General features: G+C 40.5%; 1 protein-coding gene across 1 annotated transcript in view; it reads right to left on the minus strand.

The window, feature by feature from the left end:
- ADAM17 (ADAM metallopeptidase domain 17) overlaps positions 1–14,786 on the minus strand; it is a 29,864-nt gene extending 15,078 nt beyond the window's left edge. The window contains exons 1-10 of the mRNA XM_070932979.1: positions 14,607–14,786; positions 12,473–12,605; positions 11,892–12,025; positions 9,895–9,983; positions 8,661–8,829; positions 6,184–6,314; positions 4,593–4,682; positions 2,976–3,083; positions 2,240–2,384; positions 1,342–1,430 (exon numbers count right to left, since the gene is read on the minus strand). Coding sequence (XP_070789080.1) covers positions 1,342–1,430; positions 2,240–2,384; positions 2,976–3,083; positions 4,593–4,682; positions 6,184–6,314; positions 8,661–8,829; positions 9,895–9,983; positions 11,892–12,025; positions 12,473–12,605; positions 14,607–14,721 — 1,203 coding nt within the window. The 5' untranslated portion in view covers positions 14,722–14,786. The remainder of the gene's footprint in view (positions 1–1,341; positions 1,431–2,239; positions 2,385–2,975; positions 3,084–4,592; positions 4,683–6,183; positions 6,315–8,660; positions 8,830–9,894; positions 9,984–11,891; positions 12,026–12,472; positions 12,606–14,606) is intronic.
- Between the last annotated feature and the right edge of the window lie 4,964 nt (positions 14,787–19,750).

The raw sequence follows: 19,750 nt of genomic DNA on the forward strand, positions 1-19,750 counted from the left end.
CTCCATTAACCAAGAAACAATCCAGAGACTACAGGAACCCTGAGGTAAGCTGGTGCGGGGCACATGTGGCAGCTCTACCTCCCCCTCCCCACTGTGAGCAAGGAGAAATGGACCTCCTGTACATGGAAAAAAAATAAGACATCCCAAAATCTGGGGTGTGGCTGGGGGTGTGTTCTGTTTGGGTGGGGGCTATCGCCAAAACTGAACACTTTAACAACAGAATAATCATAGAAGCCATCGAGATAGAAAAACGCCCACACAGCATGAACAAACGAGACGATACCTCCCACCTACCAGCCATTTGGAAACCCGCCCTTATTGACAAACGAGTCCCTAACACGACAAATGACACCAGACCCACACTCACGAGAGCCACACAGGATGTCACCACCACACATCCACGCAGAAAGCAGACTCAAACCCACACTGATAATGAGCCACGACCAAGGACCAGAAGCCAGACCGCAGCTGCATCATTAGCCACTTTAAACCCCTCCAATCCATACATGAAGCAGACTGACACCCACCATGAAGAGCTCGCACGGCCACAAACACGAAGCCAAACAACAACAACGCAGCTCACCAGCTCAAATCCCCCTGCAACTCAGACTAAGCTGAGCACAACCAAGCCCCCACCCAAACAGAACACACCCCCATCCAATCAGAGCACAACCAACCCCCCATCCAATCAGAGCACAGCCAAGCCCCTAACCAATCAGAACACACCTCCACCCAATCAGAACACAGCCAATTATATATATATAATTTGATTTATATGCCGCCCTTCTCCGGAGACTCAGGGCGGCTTACAATGCGTTAAGCAATAGCCTTCATTCTTTTGTATATTTTATACAAAGTCAGCTTATTGCCCCCACAAACTGGGTCCTCATTTCACCTACTTTAGAAAGGATGGAAGGCTGAGTCAACCTTGAGCCTTGGAGAGATTCGAACCAGCAGAAATTGCAGGCAGCTGTGTTAATGACAGGGTGCACTAAACCACTGTACTATCAAGGCTCTTGCTTTAGGCATTCTTTTAAGTTTTAAAATAACAAAATGCTCCATACGCCCAACTACTTAATTGTTATACTCTGATCCAACAAAATGTAATTGACAGTGAATATCATCATGATTAAGTTTTTAAGCACCAAATTGGGCAAAAATGTGCAAATTAGAAGAAAGGGAGCCTGGTTCCAAAATGTTCAGAAGGGTTCAGTCAGCCTGACCCATTTTTCACCATAGTTGGTAGGAAAGATCATCTTCAACAGTAAGAATCATCAGAAAATTAAGCCAGAAAAACAATATTATTGATTTCCTTAAAATGGTATCCATAATTTGCAATACCTTTGTAAGGATTGTTTTGCCATAGTTTTTTGTGCTGGTTAAGCCACTGTTAAGATAGACAGCTTTTCCTGGTACCGAATTAGAATAAGCTAGGGAAGAGAAGATAAAAATATCAAGAGTCATTCGACACTGCTAGACCATTGTGGATACACACAGGAGGATTCACAATTTTAGGAACACATCTTGGCAAGTCTCTTTGACTGATGCTTCTCACAATTATGCTATCTCACCAGGGAAGGGAACATACACTGGAGTGTTCCTAGCGTGCAAACATGCCACTCTTTGTTGACTTGTTTTTAAGGAGTTAATGCTTAATACCAATTTAAATCTAAAGAAACTAGATATTCTGGAAAGTTCAAGTCTCTTTTCAGCTTTGACTTTTAAGAGAAAGTCTTTTGACACCTACCATGTTTCTGTCCTGCCTGAACTTGCATTAAGTTAATACTAGAAAATAAATTACTAGCTTTTACCATAAATTTTATTTCCAATAATGCCTTTTGGCCCATAAGCCTGAAAAATGAAAATGATGGGAAAATATAATCTAGTGCATGTTTGGACATGTATACATCTTCCCGGAAAAAATTAAGCAGGGTTAATAAGAAATTGAGGTAGCAGGTAGCATTCTAATAAAGCAATGCTTGTGGGATGAGTTTATGTTTCCCATGACAGTCACTTTGTAAAGAAGCAGGCCCATCTCCAAGCAGGCCTTTTGTGCAAGTGCCAGAACACAGCCTCAAACATTTCAAATGTTCCTCCTGGCCAAAAAGGATCGGAGACCTTTGCTATAGGTCCCCAACAACACTTAACTGCCTACAGTAGATACATACTTTTTTTTTCTTCAGACATTTACATTCATTTCCTAGAAGAAAAACCAAATCCAAAGTAGAAAGGGACTTACCTTTTGGACAGATGCCACCATGGCTGTTTGGTTTTTGAGATGCCACGTAAGCTAATCCGAGAGTACCCATATCAAAATCTTGGTATGTAAATAGATGAGCAAGGCACACTTTAGCAGCTTTTTCAGCTATGTCATAACTGAATTGCTTTGGGGGACAAATAAAACAAACACTTTTTTAGTTTAGAGATGCTTGTTCAATAAATTAGGAAAGGAGATCAATAAATAAGAGATTCCACTTCTAGCATCACCAAACAACACTTTTCTCTGATCCGTTTTCCTTGCCCAAGACAATATTTTGCCTAAGATTGTTTTTCTGTCATAAATTACTCAGGATCACATAGTGAAGTATTCCAGAAAGGAAGTAAACACCCTATAATAGAATTTCTGCATAATGAGGATTGAAAAATAGTTAAGATATACTTGATAAAGCATGCTGCATCAACATTTTTGCCATAGTTCTGAGAGCTTGGATAAGCATTTAGTTTATTTTAAATCATGAGCCATATTTTAAAGCTATTTCCTTTGGGTTTTTTAAAAAATGTTCTTTCATGATGTAACATTATATATTTATTCCTGAACTATTCAGTTATCAACTTCCTTAAAATATGTTGTAATTTGGAGATGCCCCCAAATCTTAAGTGAGAAGTGAGTCTCAAGAAATTATTTATACCTAATTTTATCATTTAAAATGCACGCGCACACACACACACACATACATACACACACGAAAACCTACCTCTAGCAGCTGCTTGACTTCCCAGGCATCCTTCTCTTCATCAGGCTGACTTTTTGCCATGTTATAGTGTTTTTCTTTAGACTTCTCTGGCTCACTATGAACAATAATCTTTATTAAACAGAAATAAAATATTTAGAAACTTTGTAAAAAAACAAAAAAAGGGTTCAAAATAATGCTTTTTAATGAAGAGAAAATACCATTACTCATTAGCAAAGGCTCATAGCAACTCATATGCTTACAATTATGAAACACTTTTCCCTCCAGCAAGCTATCACTCAAACAGAAAGTTTCTAAAATCATTTATCTGGTGAAAGAAAACATATTTCTGTTTCTTGGGTAAAATAAGCCTATCCAAACAAATCCTTCAGCATAGCAAGCCCATATCAAGCTTTTAAATTTCAGTAGCTTCACCTAAATCTCAACAATTCTAAATTTGGTAAATAAATACTTTTAGAAGGTTGAATAGAATTTGCAACTATATCCAGTAAGTCTGATTTTAAAGAGAAAACATTCTTGGAGTAACAGTGGCAAGAAAATAATCAGAACATTGCCAGGCATATGCTACCTTTATTATTTTATATGGGAAACAATTGATTTTTACATATCAAATATTGAATATCTGGTCAGGATTTTGCTTCACAATGAAAAATTGGGTGACACTGCTCTTTGCTATCTTTATTAATGAAAAGAAATATATTTGATGCAGAAGTTTAATATGAAACAGCATAATTCACTGAGGCATATGCATTCATTACTTCACACAAATATAGTTAGTGCTATAAACAAAAAGAGAGTTTCAAAATTAAAACTAACTAAATTAGAACCGCATACCAAAAAAAAAGAGGAATGCCTGAAGGACACTTTTTCCTGGTTAGTTTCCCAATTTAAGCAAGATTTGCTGTTATGAGAGGGTGGAGGTGTTAGCAAGGAAGACAACTGTAATGAGTTTTGCCTTCATGATTATTGCTGTAGTCAATTTTTTTTTTGACTGAAATACTCCCAGCTCACCAGGTCTGTTGTAATATCCTCTCACATGGCTTTGTCTCTACTAAATATGAAGATTTGGAAAAATATGATAAAACAAACATTGCTGAATTTTGGGGAGATATTACAACAGAGGTACAATGCCCTCTTCACATGCAAGCTCCAATTTTAATTTTTCTAATTTATTGCAGGGTAGTAATTTATGCTTACTCTTAGTCTCTTATTGTTTATGCTGTAATTTTTTAAAAATAACTAATGCTTTTCTTTAACAACTTAACATGTAAATTTAAAGTTAAGGAAAGTTTTCTGAATATGTTTTTAAAGTAAGTAGAAGCACCAATTGTTTTTTAAAAATATATCAAGAAATATTTTCCTCACTAATAATGCCTATAGCTGCCTCTCTTCTTCTTGTGTAAAGTTACTACCTGGCTACTTCCTCTATCTGCATTTCTATTAGAAAGAAAAAGGGGAAGGAGAACAAAAAAGAACGATAACCTTCAGGATCATCATAATTCATCCCATGTTTTGCATGTATCACACAGTACAGTTAAATTATTCAATAAAATATTGAATTGAATGCACTCTGGCATCCAGCAAAAGTGTTCACATTCCTTCCAGGAGGTATTTTAATACCTGCTCTATCTGTATGCCATATCCTTTGAACTGGGCGTTGTCCCACGAGGTATTGCGATAGATGTCATCCACTCTGTCTATTAATTCAATCTAAATGTGGAAAGGAAAACACGGGATTCCATGTCATTAGAACCTGATATTGTGGGCTATTTATACATAAATGCACATTCTGTGCATGAGTAAGGAATACTAGTATTCTACTTATTTAAGTCATTGAATTGGTTACATTTGTATTACACTAATCAAGGAGTTCAAAGCAGCATTCATGTATGAAAGTCGAGTTTGGTGTAATGGTGAAGGTGTAGGCCCAAAACCAAGAGACTATAAATCCTAGGCCTCCCTTATAAAAATTGCCGGGTGACTATGGGACAAATTGTTGTTGTGGGAAAAAAGAGGAGGCAGGGGTATTAGTATGTTTGCTGCCCTCAGTAGTATATAAAATCTGTGAAATAAAATAAAAGAATAGTACTATTTCTTTCACATCATTTTTCTTTATAAAAATGGAGGTACATTGAACTAAAGCAGTGATGACTAACCTTTTTGCTGTCACGTGCCAAAAGCGAGGGGAGCGTGGGTAGGTCACGCACGCGTGTGCCCACATCCATAATTTAATGCACCCTGCCCCCCCCACATGCATATGCAACCCCCCCCCCCTGCTCCCTCCGCTTTTAGTAGTAGGCCCGGTAGGCCCGTTTTTCATCCTCCCCAGGCTCCAGAAGCTTTCTTGGAGCCTGGGGAGGGCAAAAACAGCCTTCCCCATCCTCCCGGAGGCCTTCCAGAGGCTGGAAATGGTGTGTTTCCCAACTTCCGGTGGGACCGGAAGGCCTGAAAATCAGCTGGCTGGTGTGCACAGGTGCGCTGGAGCTGAGCTAGGGAAACGCTTACGTGCCCACAGATATGGCTCTGCATGCCACCTGTGGTACGCGTCATAGGTTCACCATTACGGGACTAAAGAATGTAAGTGGCACAAATTCACAAACAGGTGAGTTTGTGCCGTTTACAAGAAACACACAGGTAACCATCGATTTATGACCACAATTGAGCCCAAAATTTATGTTGATAAGTGAGGTAGTAAAGTGAATTTTGTCCCATTTTATGACTTTTCTTGCCACAATTGTTAAGTGGATCGCTGTAGTTTTTAAATTAAGTGAATTTAAAAACTACATTCATTAAGTGAATCTGGCTTCCCTATTGACTTTGCTTGTCAGAAGATCGCAAAAGGAGATCACATGACCCTAGGCTGACATAAATATGAGTCAGTTGCCAAGGATCTGAATTCTGATGTGACCATGGGGATGCTGCAATGTGTCGCAAATGTGAAAAACAGTCATAAGTCACATTTTTCAATGTAACTTAGTAATTTCGTTGTAACTTCGAATGGTCGCTAAATGAACTGTTGTAAGTTAAGGACTATCTGTATGTTAATACTGTCTATTCCAAGCATTTTTTCATATGTACATCTTTAATCATATCTGCTGAATACTACTTAAATATTTAGTTATGCCTTTTGCTCAACCCTGCAAAATCTGAAATGTAGCAAAATAATTGGGCATACTTTATCAGCCAACTGACAGCAAATAATTACACTTACTAAGTAGTTAATGGTAGTGCTTTCTTCCCCACGGCCCATATTCTTAAAGAAACGATGATCTGCCACTACTAACATCTTGCAAGTATTTTTCAAAGGGTCTGGAATAGCTCTTCTCCTCCGAGGAATATTTTCTATCATGATAATTGGAATACCATTAGGTAACTTATTTACAGCTATTATATCAAGAATTTCCATAACATGTGAACATATTAATCATAAAACTATCTGTCTGTTCAGCGCAAGTGTAACAGAAAAACTTAGGGAATCGCAGAAATTGCTTATGGTTATTTATTCATTTGTTAACCACCCGCCCACATTTTTAAAGAATCAAGCGGGCTTACAAGACAACTTCCTCAATTTTATCTCCACAGTCATAACTGTGTGACTTATGCAGAGAATGAGACTGTGAAAAGAGCAATTATTTTAACAGTGTTTCTCTCTCTCTCTCCCCATCCTCATATAATAAGGAAAGCAGAAGCAGAACATTCATTTACAGAAATCTTTTGCTTAAATCTTTCTTACACCATTTCTTCATGCCAGATAGACAGTGTTAGCACATAGTGCTAAGCCAATTTTAAAAATAATAGACTGTTAAAGAGACCATGGGGATTAATACAAATACTATGTTAAGCTAAACAAAAATAATAATAAAAGAGTACGACAACTACTACTATGTGGAAGCCATACATGTGCTGCCTTCTTCCAATAAAGTGAGAACAGGTCAGGTATTATTCCAGGCAGAAAGCATATTATCCATGAGCTACTGTATGCTAATAGCCTGATCTTTATTGTAACACAAACTTCCTATAAACTTCCAGGGTACTAAAAAGAGACACCATTCTGTTGCATGAATGTCACAATGTTAAGCCGTTAAATACAGGTAATTCTCAACTTACTACCACAATTGGGACCGGAATTCATGTCATAAGTCAATGCAGTTGTAAAGCTGGATCGTACTGCATGTACCATGTAACTGCACCAACTTATGATGGCTATCTGGCACTCTCTGTTGCAGTTATTAACCAAGAATTGCAAGTCGCTCACCAAAATTCTGTAATAGCTTTATACTATATAGCAGTAATGGCTAACCTTTTTGCCACTGCGTGCCAAAAGCGGGGGGAGCGCACGGGGGTCACACACGCGCCAACACCCATAATTCTATGCACCCCACACGAGTGCGCAACCCCCTGTGCTCCCCCCGCTTTTGGCACACAATGGCATGGTGGGCATAGTAGGCTCAATTTTTCCTCTCCCCAGGCTCTAGAGCCTTTCTAGGAGCCTGGGGAGGGCGAAAACGGCCTCCCCCCCCGCGGAGGCCCTCTGAAGGCTGGAAATGGCCCATTTGACTCTGGGGGGGGGGTAGGGAAGGCCATTTTTGCTCTCCCCAGGCTCCTAGAAAGGCTCTGGAGCCTGGGGAGAGCAAAAAACTATCCTCTCCCCCCCAGACCCTCTGGAGGCAGGAAACAGCCTGTTTCCCTACTGCCGGTGGTCCCAGAAGATCCGAAAATCAAGGACCTGAGCTCACGTGCCCACCGATATGGCTCTGTGTGCCACCTGTGGCACGCGTGCCATAGGTTCACCATCACAGCTATATAGTATCAGCCTTGCTAAATCTCAAGACTCTTTTTTCCACTATGTATTCTAAATGGTCTGTGATTAATGTGTGTGCATGTATAGCATATGTATAGGTATAGGTACACATATATACACACACTTATACATACGTACACATTTTCTTTTGAAAGTGGTCATCAGAGTCCCTTGGGAGTTGGGCGGCATAGAAATGCGATAAATTAAATTAAATCAGTGTTTCATTTTTTAATGTGTGCCAATTTGTTCACAGAAAAAAGTGACAATAAAGGTTACCTTATCTAAGTATCCCAGGCTTGGTCCCTACAGCCCAGACCCTCAGTAAGATAATGGACTACTTCCAACTCACCCCACTCACTTACTTTGTGGGATGGCAAGCAGCCCCGGCACCACAAAATTCACTCAGCTGCCTTCTCTCCAGTTCCCCGCACCAGCCGTTCACCTTTTGTTCCCAGCCACTGACTGAAGCAGAAGAACACCTCACCTCACATTGCTGCCTCTTTTTGAACCCTTTTCACTACTTTTGCTGTCTCCTTTTTGGATCCAGCTTTTCCAGTGACCATTTTTTACACACGGCTAAAGCTACACTATCTTCGTAAATCTCTTCATAAAGACAGCACTTTAGCCATGGGTAAGAAACGATGGCCTCTTAGGTGGTGAGTGCAAGGGGGCTTCCAACCGCCCAAATTTTGATCACATGGCGATAAGTGTGCTGCAATAACCATAACAAGGACATGGGTTAAAAGTCCTTTTTTTTAGCATTATTGTAATTTTGAACAGCCTCTGAACAAATGGTTGTAACTTGAGGATTACCTGTACTACGCTATGGTGTTACAGAAGAATCTTACATAATTTTGAAAAAAAACTGCAAATAATTGGATGCTTACCTTTATTTACATGATTATCCTTGAGCCCTCCTCCCCAAAGACTCTCTTCTTCTAGTTTGACATAACCACATATTTTGGGGGATTGTAATCGTGAGATATCCTTAATATCTTCAGATCTATATACCAAAAGCCTTCCATCTTCTGTGTTGTTGAGAAATCTCCATAAGGGCTAGAATAGAAAAATAGTATCACAGATATTTTTTTATGTCTGCTCAAAAATAAGCTACACTAAGTTCAACAGAATACCTTTTAAATAAATGCAGTGGAGTATTAAGTGGAGTAACTCATCAAAAATTGTTGCTTCAGAAGTCTGTAAATCTAAATATGCTAAACCCTAATATTCTTCAAAATAATTATTTATGATTGTGAATATATCTAATTCTGTTGCAAACCACCTTATGGGATTTTGTAAGTATACAATAGATTTAGGTTTTTTTCACATTAGGTAAAATTATCTTCATTTCTAGTCAATCTAGCTAAATAGCTACCTTATCAATTCTCACCAAAACTGGCTTAAAATGCAGTCACATGACCACAGGATTCTGCAAGCAATCAAATGTTGCAAAGAACCTGAAGTTCTTTGACCATAGGCAGCAAGGTGGTGGCTGACAGTCAGAACTTTGGATCTGGATCATACGTCCCATTTTTCAGGTAGCTTGTAGGCTAAAACAAATTTATGGCAGTTTTTAAACAAATATTTTCTAAGCCAGGGGTGTCAAACTCAAGGCCTGCGGGCCGAATCCGGCCTGTGGGATGCTTATATCTGGCCTGCGGGGCTGGCCTGGAAATATCAAAGAAACAGGCCACAGTTCCTCTGCCGGCCAAAATGGGCTGTGGGGGACTGTGCGCGGCACCCCTGCGGCCTGTTTTCAGCCAGCAGAGTGCTGCAGGAGGCTGCAGAGGCTGAAAACTGGCTGCCCAGGGCTTCTGCGTGGCCCATTTTCGGCACGGATAGCGCTGCAAGAGGCCGTAGAGGCCAAGAATTAGCAAGGCTGATTCTATAGCAGATGAATAGCTACAGCAAGAGAGAAAACCAGTATGGTGTAATTTGTTTTTCTTAGAATTTGCATAAGCATCATATTCCAAAGTCAGGAAGAATTTTACCTATATGCATAATTTTCCATTCAGGCTACTTCTTGATAAGACTATTTATATCAAAATTTAATATTACAATCTATTAAAAGAAAGTTAAGCAATTATTTGGCTACATGTAGATTTTTGTAATGGAATGTACCTCAACATTATATTCTTCTTCATCTGTATTGATCCTCACTGTGAAATCATCTTCACCTATGTGAGCTATAACTTTGGAATTACTCTGACCTGGATATGAGGGAAAAAATCTATTAATTTAGTCAGCAGCTACTTTATACTGAAACATACACAACATATCCTACATGAGTTATTTAAAGCCAAACATATTAGATTGTAATATGTCAGGACCCATTTGCAAAGAAGTTACATATTATGAATTTGAGGTTATGTCATGAGATTCAAGGAAAATCTTTGGGGTATATTGAATGACTATATCAAAAGACATGCTTCGGGGCTTGGGGCTTGGAAGGCAAAATGGACCACTGAGAGGTCTTTCTCAGTTTGAGTTGAGTTTATGCTTGGTGACCACTGTAGTGTTTTTTCTTCTTTGCTAGTATTTTTATTGTTTTAGCATTTGTTAACTCCTGAAAGTCTCACTTGTGAGATGGGAGCCATATAAAGTAATATAATATTACCTATTTCCAATGACTTTATTATTGTAAACAATGATTAGCTTCTTTAAAATTTATACTACCTTCCACGTTTTAACAACTTTGCTTAGTACTTTGTACTATGGGTACATTAACACTCTTGCCATCATACAGGTAGTCCTTGGGTTACAATGGCAATTGGGACTGGGAATTATGTTGCTAAGTGACAAGGTTCTAAAGTGTAACATCACGGGACTGCATCGTTTAACAATGGCATTTCCGCAGTCCCAGGTGCCATTGTTAAATGATGATTTCACATTACCATGACGTCCGATTTCGTCAGCTTCTCCATTGATTTTGCTTCTGGGAAGCTAGCAGGGAGTATTGGAAGCTGTAATCATCTGATCATGACTTGCTGCAACATCATAATTTTGAGCCAGGCAGAGTCACAGGATCAGAGACACTGTGATGGCTGGAACTCTGAGGATCTATTGTAAATCCCCATTGTACAGCACCACTGTCATAACCCAAGGACTACCTGTATAACAGCAAGACTGCTAACTGGACTCAAGGATTATAACCATCCTATATCATTTTTATATGATATTTATGGTCTCCCAGTTCATTTTTGGACCAAAATCAAGCTCTATCAGTCTAAATTAGCCTATAAAACTCGTCATTACTGGGGACTATACCATCCATATCACATGCCCATTTGTTCCTACCTGTTGGTGGAGCTTCTGCTCCAAATGCTTTCCCAAATTCAGATGCTATAAGTGACAATGCAATAAGGCATGCTTATAATTTTGCCTTTGAGGCACCAGTAAGCCATGTTCTTTCTCTCCACTCTCCTTTCATTACCTTAATATTTAAAAGGTATATGCTGAAATCAAAAGTTGTAATGAGTTTACTTAGGTTTCTACTGTATATGTAGTCTTAGTCATCTTAGCCTCTAAGAATTATGACATAATGTGTCATAAGGTATCTAATGAAAACATTTTTGAATATAAGAAATAAAGATTTATTATACCAACAGACTCTAGTAACAGGTCTATTTATGCTTTCCCAGTAGCTGTCTGTAAAATCTGCAGGCTGTTCTAATAGCAGTTCCTTGTGTTCTGAGATTAATTTTTCCAGAACAGAAAGATGTTTACGGTATTCCAGATCATGGCAGTTTGCCCATTTTTAAAAAATCCAATATGACTTTTCATATACTACTAATCCTAAAGGAAATCAACCCAGGATATTCTTTGGAAGGACTGCAGATATTGCAGATGAAGCTCAAATACCACCTAATGAGAAGAGAGGACTCATTGGAAAACACCCTGATGCTGAGAAAGATTGAAGGCAATGGGAGAAGGAGACTGCAGAGGATGAGATGGTTGGATAGGGTCATCGACACAACAAACATGAATTTGGGCAAACTCCAGAAGACAGTGGAGCACAGGAGAGTCTGGTGTACTATGGTCCATGGGGTTGTGAAGAGTTGTACACATCTTAGCAACTGAACAATGCTAGCAAGCAACACTTACTTGTACGCACTTACCAACAATATGGCCTGTGAAAAATTCTTGCCATTGTACATGATACTCTCTTTCATTGCCTTGGCCATCAAGAATAAGTGCTTTAAAGTTTTTTGAAAAATGGTCTGCTGTTGATGTTAAATATAACTTAAAATGCCTGTAAAAAATTAATTTCAGATATATCTAAAATGATTTTTTAATGCACAAAATATTACGAATTGTTGCATATGGCTCTCTATGGAATTGATGACAAACAGCATCAAGAATGTTTACTAACAGTTTGAGCATAAACTGTTTTTCAATTTTCAAACCTGAGATAAATGTTTAAGAACATACATCAATACATTATTAAAAGAGATTTAAAACCTTGCATATATATTTGAGCTTTAGATACTGAACTATCATGCTTGCCGATACATTTACCTTGTAGGTGAAAGCCAATGACATATTTATTATCTTACATTATAAAGGGTCTAAAATAATTTCCTTTTCATTCCTAATAGACAGAATGTTCCCTACTAGTCAAATAACACTTGACTGCAGCAATACATAAACAAGGCTGATCCAGCCAGATTCTGCATTTAGTTAGAAAAAAAAATCATACCTATGCAATGCTGAAAAACTAACAAGCTTCTCTATATGGGATTCAGGTTGGAGATCTCTTCGTCTTAGTGAATGTTGTTGGATGTTGGACACTGAAAGAATATCATAGTCTGAAAGAACAGACTCCAATCTCCCTGGGGGGAAAAAAGAAAGTGAAGGATAGAGTGAAGTATTGGCCTATAACTAAATGGAACAAGATGCACTGTTAAAAAGGAGTATCCAAGCATATATTTCACTGAAGCTGCACGATGTAAGTCATATGCCTCAGTCTCACTAATTTGGACTTTTGTGATTTAGTTTAGAAAACTGTACCATGTTCGTCACTCATGCCCCTGAAAATATTTAGTTTTTGTTATGCGGAATATTGTTCCCTTTTAATGTCTCACAAGAAAGTGCCAATATGAAATGTATATATCCGTAATTATAGCCTCTCAAGAACTCTTTGGAAATGACATGGAGCATGAATAATGGTTATACTGGAAAACTATAACAGAATCAGGAACTGAAACTCAAAACTCCACACCCCATTCCAGAGATATTTCTTAAGAGTTACAACTACTTGTTTCTTGTACCAGAAAAAATAGTACACATTTAAGATCTTTAAAAAGATCTTTTATGAGCATCCGTAGCTATTTTGTGCCTATCCATACAATACTGTTCAATAATACCTCAGGTGAAAACTCTTAATTTATATGTGTGATTCTTATACTGTAAAGGAAGCCCTAAGCTCCCTATAATAAAGATGTATCTCACCTGCCATAAGGATAGTTTTTACAACTTTTCAACATTTAGCTGTGCATGAAATCACCTATAGCTTTGTTTACAGTACTGATCTCAGCATTGGAACAATACAGGTAGTCCTTGACTTACAACAATTCATTTAGTGTCCATTCAAAGTTACAATGGCACTGAAAAAAGTGACTTATGACCATTTTTCACACTTATGACTGTTAGAGCATCTCCATGGTCATGTGATCAAAATTGAGACATTTGGTAAATGATGTATTTAGAGCAGTTGCAATGTCCAGGGGGTCATGTGATTAACCTTCTGACAAGCAAAGTCAATGGGGAAGCCAGATTCACTCAACAACTCAAGGTTGACTCAGCCTTCCATCCTTCCGAGGTAGGTAAAATGAGAACCCGGATTGTGGGGGCAATAAGCTGACTTTGTATAAAAAAGAACACCGCTTAGGGGGGGCCAAAAGCCCTACTAAGCAGGTATATACAAAAGTATGAAGGCTATTGCTTAAAGCATTGTAAGCCGCCCTGAGTCTCCAGAGAAGGGCAGCATATAAACTGAACTATAAATAAATAAATAAATAACTGAGTTATTAACTTAACAACTGCAATGATTCACCTAACAAATGTGGCAAGAAAGGTCATAAAACGGGGCAAAACTCACTTAACAAATTTCTCACTTAGCAACATAAATCTTGGACTCAATTGCAATCATAAGTCAAGGATTAACTATATTTCTACCCAATTCTGTACCCCACTTCTATTTATAAGGTCGTAACATGGGGCAAAACTCACAACAAACGTCTCACTTCACAATATCTTAGGTTCGATTGTGGCCGTAAATCGAGGACTATCTGTATGTGGAACTGGTGTATTTTGTAAGCAGAGCAATTCCAGCACTCATAATCCTCCCACCCATAAAGGAGAAGAGGACTTCCTCCTTTATTTTTACATACTCCCTTCAACCGGTTTACAACTATGAGCAGCCCCCTCCCTGGCCAACGAGTCCCCCACCCCACCCCCGCTTCTAAAGTTCCCCCAAAATTGTCTCTTCCCAGGCAACCTCCGCGGCTGATCCCAGACGTCACTCCCGTTAAGACTCGCAAAACGACCGCCACTGCAAGCGTGCGCCCGGCCTTTTCCCGGATGGAGAAAACAGCTCAGCTTCTTTCCAGAAAGTCTCCGCGACGCCCAACTCTTTGCTCCCCCAACCCCACCCAACCGCCTCCCCTTACACTGCACCACCCCCAGATGAAGGCTTCGTCCCGGTTTTGCGCCACCCCCGACGGAACGAAAAGAGCCCGTCTGGCCAAGACCGCTCGGGTTTCCGTCGGGGGTGGGGTGGGCAGCGAAGCAAGCTCTCCCTCGCCCTCCGCCTCTTTTTCCAAGCAACTCACCGAATCGCGCCTCCCGATGCCCGCCCCGGGGTCGCTGGGCTGAAACCCCGAGCGCTACTGGCAGCACCACCAAAGCGAGAAGCAGCCGCCGACCGGAGCGGCACTGAGGCGGCATGGTCCCCGGGCGGCGGCGGCAGAACTCCTTCTCCTCCTTCCTTCCTTCGCGCTCACATCAGCCGACCGCCCAACCTTCCTCCTCCGGCCCCAGGGTGGCTCTCTCTCGCTCTCTCCCACACACGGAAGACTAGCCGGCCTCCCGCGGAGCATGATGGGCCGGCAGAGCGGGCGCCATCTTGTTCCGCCGGGAAAGGGAGGAGCGTCTCCCGGCGACGCCGAAGGGGAAAAAAAAAAAAGCGGCTCCCTTTTGGTTTCGGTCCTGCTTGTTAAGCAGCCTCTCAAAGTTAACAAAGTTGGAAGGGACCTTGGAGGTCATCTAGTCCAACCCACGCAGGAGACCTATACGAGGGATTCGAACCGCCGACCTTTCTGATCGACAAGCTCAGCGTCTTAGCCACTGAGCCGCGAGAGTTAGCTCTGGTCTCTGGGGGATAAAAAATAAATGTTTTTTTTTTTTAAAAAAAAACCTTTCTGCTGGGGCTTAATTCAGCGCTTGGCAGGCGAAGGTTTCCTAGATGTGTGTTAGCTCGGTGGCAGCAGCCTGCCCAGCTTGACTAAGGCGGACAAGTTGGCCATCCCTGACTATTACAGGTAGTACTCGATTTACGACAATTCAGCCCAAAATTGAGACATTTGTTGAGTTTCCCCCCATTTTATGACCTTTATTGCCACAGTTATTAAGTGTATCACTGCAGTTGATGAGTTAGTAACCCAGTTGTTAAATGAATCTGGCTTCCCCATTGACTTGGCTTGTCAGAAGGTCACAAAAGGGGGATTGCATGACCCTGGGACACAGCAACGGTCATAAATATGAACCAGTTGCCAAGCGTCTTGAGTTTTGATCACCCGATCATGGGGATGCTGCAAAGGCCGTAACTGGAAAACAGTCATAAGTCATGGTTTTACAGGGCCACTGTTACTTTGGACGGTCACTAAAGGAATTGTTTTAAGTCGAAGACTACCCATACAAGGACTATCTGGAGCAGAAAGAGTTGCAGACTAGACTGGAAGGGCTACAAACCTGAAGAAGAATGAAAAAGAAAGAAAAGCTTCATGGAGGTGTCTCTAATGAAGTTACATGGAATGGAGCTTATTTGAAAGGAGACTTTGTTTTCCATTTGGGGCTACTGAAAAAGGACTCCACTAGGGAGCTCTTTCTTGGCTTGTCCCCTAGCTGTAAAAGACAAGTCCTTGGTCAGAGTGTTGAAACTGTCAGGGGCATTCTTACCCTGAGATCTGGATGGCTGTTCTGACCTAGGCTTCCTGATACAATAAAAGCACACAATGAGTCCCAAAAACCCTCTTTTTATTTCCACGGCTGTGAATTCTGCTCATTCAGATCCTGTTCATTTCCCAATCTGTTCATTCACAGAGTCCCAAATAATTGTAGAGTCCGACAGAAATCTGCCACAGTTCTTCAGGATAATGGTGAAAACCAGGGGTGAAATCCAATTTTTTTTATTACAGGTTCTGTGGGCGTGGCTTGTTGGGCGTGGCAAGGGAAGGATACTGCAAAATCTGCATTCCCACCCCACTCCAGGGGAAGGATACTGCAAAATCCCCATTCTCTCCCCACTCCTGGGGCCAGCCAGAGGTGGCATTTGCTGGTTCTCCAAATTACTCAAAATTTCCGCTACCGGTTCTCCAGAACCTGTCAGAACCTGCTGGATTTCACCCCTGTGATAAACACCCACCTTTATCCAAGACCTAATTGGCAATTAACTTTGCAAAGCCACATAGAACACAGAGTGAACACAGAGCTGCAGTCAGCACGAACAAGTTGCTTCCTGCAAAGGGCTCGTGTGCCTTTGCTCATCCTTTATGTCTTATGGGTGGGACCAATAATCTCCAAGCCCTATTCCAGAGTTGACCCTTTTGTTTTAACTGTTCTTGCCTTCTGGCAGCTCTGTGCATGTGTGCACTGGAAACAGGCTCCCCTGTTCCTCTGCCTTGCTGATGTCTGACTTGAGGCTCTGACGTCTGCACATAACTCCCAGATGGCCCTGGCCCCATCTCTGCCTCCAATGCAGAGCCCTCGTCCGAGCCTTCCCCAGACTCCAGGACTGGCTCATGTTCCTCCCCAGCCTCTTCACTGTCTGACTGCTGCCAGCTCCGCAGGCCACCGACGGACCACAACAATGGCAGCCTGGCCCTCGCTAAAGCATTTCCTCAGAAATTGAAAGCTCTGCATTCATTGGCACTGATGTGTTTTTCAGTCCTGAAATTGTCCCAAAGATGCTTTTTCAAGAAGCAACTGGAGTTTCTGGTTTTTCTTTGAAGACGTTTTGCTTCTCATCCAAGAAGCTTCTTCAGCTGAAGCAAAACATCTTCAAAGAAAACCTAGAAAGTCCAGCTGCCTCTTGAAAAAGTACTTTTGGGACAACCATGACCTGGGTGACTGAGAATCTCCATAGATGTCCTGAAATTGTGTCCTTATTCTGCCTTCTATTGCTATATAATGGATTTATTGGAGAACAGGTTTTGAAATCCTATGAGGGTTCCCTTTCCCATCAATTATCACTTTGTTTGGCTTTAGGATTAAAAATATTGAAGGATTTTTCTTCTTCTCAAATTCTGGAGTAAGATTCAGCAATGGAGGACTGGTTGGAAAGGAACCTGAATAAGGGGTCTTTGGTGCTCTCTGAGCTTGCTTGTTTTCTTGCAGATGTTTCATTACCCAAACTAGGTAACATCCTCAGCGCTAGTTAGCAGGGCTGTTTGCTGTCAGTTTATATTCTGGTGACTTGCCTGTCAGTGTTGGTGGGGGTGGTCAGAGAGATCCTTTGGTTGGGCTATTTATTAGTGGCTGTTTGGCAATTTCTTGATTTGGGGTATTGTTTACTTGATTTGTTGGTCTGAAGTTAACCTTGAAGTTAATCTATGCTGATCTGGGTGCTGATTCTGGTGGAGAGGGGTTGAGTCTTTTTGTTCCCTTTTGGCCTGGTTGATTGTCTTTTATATAGATGTTAATGTCTATGTGTTTATTGACAGCTAATTCGTCAGTGCCAAGCTTCTAGAAATTCCCTGGCATTTTTGGACTTGGCCTGGTCTAGAATTATCACATTTTCCCAATTGAAACTTTGGATAAATATGTCTATATGTTGTGAAATTGAAGAATGTTCATCATGTCTTCTGACTGCTAGTTGTTCATGGATGTATTCTGCAGGTCTTCTACCTGTTTGTCCTACATGGTGGTAGTTGCAGTTCTTACATTCTATCTTATAGATGATTCCTGTTTTTTTCTTCTGGGGTTGCTGGGTCTTTTGATTTGCTTAGGATGTTTTGAAGGGCTATAGTTGGCTTGTGTGCTCCGCTGATTTCATGTGCTTGTAGTAGTCTGTTGATGGTTTCTGGCCCTCCTCCCCAAAGACTCTCTTCTTCTAGCTTGACATAACCACATATTTTGGGGGATTGTAATCTGAGATATCCTCAATATCTTCAGATTTATATACCAAAAGCCTTCCATCTTCTGTGTTGTTGAGAAATCTTCATAAGGGCTAGAATAGAAAAATAGTATCACAAATATTTTTTTTATGTCTGCTCAAAAATAAGCTACACTAAGTTCAACAGAATGCCTTTTAAGTAAATGCAGTGGAGTATTAAGTAGAGTAACTCATCAAAAATTGTTTGGTTTCTGAGATACTCTTGATGTATTGCAGGAAGTTAAATAAAAGTTGCAATCATTGATGTATAGCATTCAAAATCTAATTACAAAGGAGTTACAAGGAAGCAAAAAAAGCAGGCCTAAAGGTTCAAGTCACTATCAGTATTGTATTTTAGGAAACAGGTTCGAGTACTATACAGTCCCTATTCTGTACCAGAATACTGAATTATCAGCATACAGGAAATAGCAATCATGAAGCAGATATGAAACCTCTAACCTGGGCTAGCATTTTGCAAAAGAAATCTGTTGTACTAGGAATTTTTGGTGTAAATTAATTTAATGGAGAGCAGAGGTTAGAAAAAAATAATATTGACTTCAAATTATTTAATATGTCAGAATTATCTGGCCTGGAATAATGTGGCATTTTAAGGACTGCGGTACAGCTAGTCCTTGACTTACAACAGTTCCTTTGGTGACTACTCAGTTATAAACAGCACTGAAAAAAGTGACTTACAATCATTTTTCACACTTACCACCACTGCAGCATCTCTATGGTCATACAATTAAATTCAGATGCTTGACAACTGGTTCTTATTTACGATAGCTATAGTATTCAGGTCATGTGATCACCTTTTACAAGCTTCTGACAAGCAATCAATAGGGAAGCCAGATTCACTTAACATCCGTGTTACTGATTTAACAACTGCAGTGTTTCACTTAACAAATGTGGCAAGAAAGGTTGTAAAACGAGGCAAAACTCACTTAACAAATCTCTGAGTTAGCGACATAAATTTTGGGCTCAATTGTAGTCTCATAAGTTGAGAACTACCACTATTTCTACCCAATTATGTACCCCCCTTCTATTTATAAAGGTAACTAAATAGATCTATTTCTAATTTGTAAATCTAAGTTTGAATCGTATTTCATTACCAATAACATTTGTCCCTTAAATATGACCCATCATTTTGCTACACCTAATCCAATGTTCAGTGACATACTCCCCAGAGTGAAAGTGGCCTTTTTAATTTGGAGAAAAAGGGAGATACGAGTATTCAACTTTAAAGAGATAGAAAATCTTATGAGACAGGCTACATACTGTCAGTATTAGTGACAGTAGGATTCCTCAACATACTTTTCGCTAGCACCTACAACTGTAATTTCATAATTGAAATCCTCTCATTCTCTCCATCATTCTCATTTCTCTTTCTCCCATTTCTCTCATGCGTGTGTGCATGCATACCCTCCTGATGCCACCGGCAGCGGCACTGATTAAAAAGCATCCTCCTGGTGGCTTTAAATCTCGCAAGGGGCGCCCAGAGGACGCTTTTCAATCAACGCTGCTGGGGGTACCACTCAGCTGGAGGAGTAAAGAAGATCAGGGCAGCGGGAAAAGGGGTCTGGCCCTGCCGAACCTCGCACGCCC

This window comes from Pituophis catenifer, unplaced genomic scaffold, assembly GCF_029215685.1.
Source record: "Pituophis catenifer annectens isolate HBS135680 unplaced genomic scaffold, rPitCat1.0.hap2 SCAF_1, whole genome shotgun sequence".
NCBI classification, from domain to species: Eukaryota; Metazoa; Chordata; class Lepidosauria; order Squamata; family Colubridae; genus Pituophis; species Pituophis catenifer.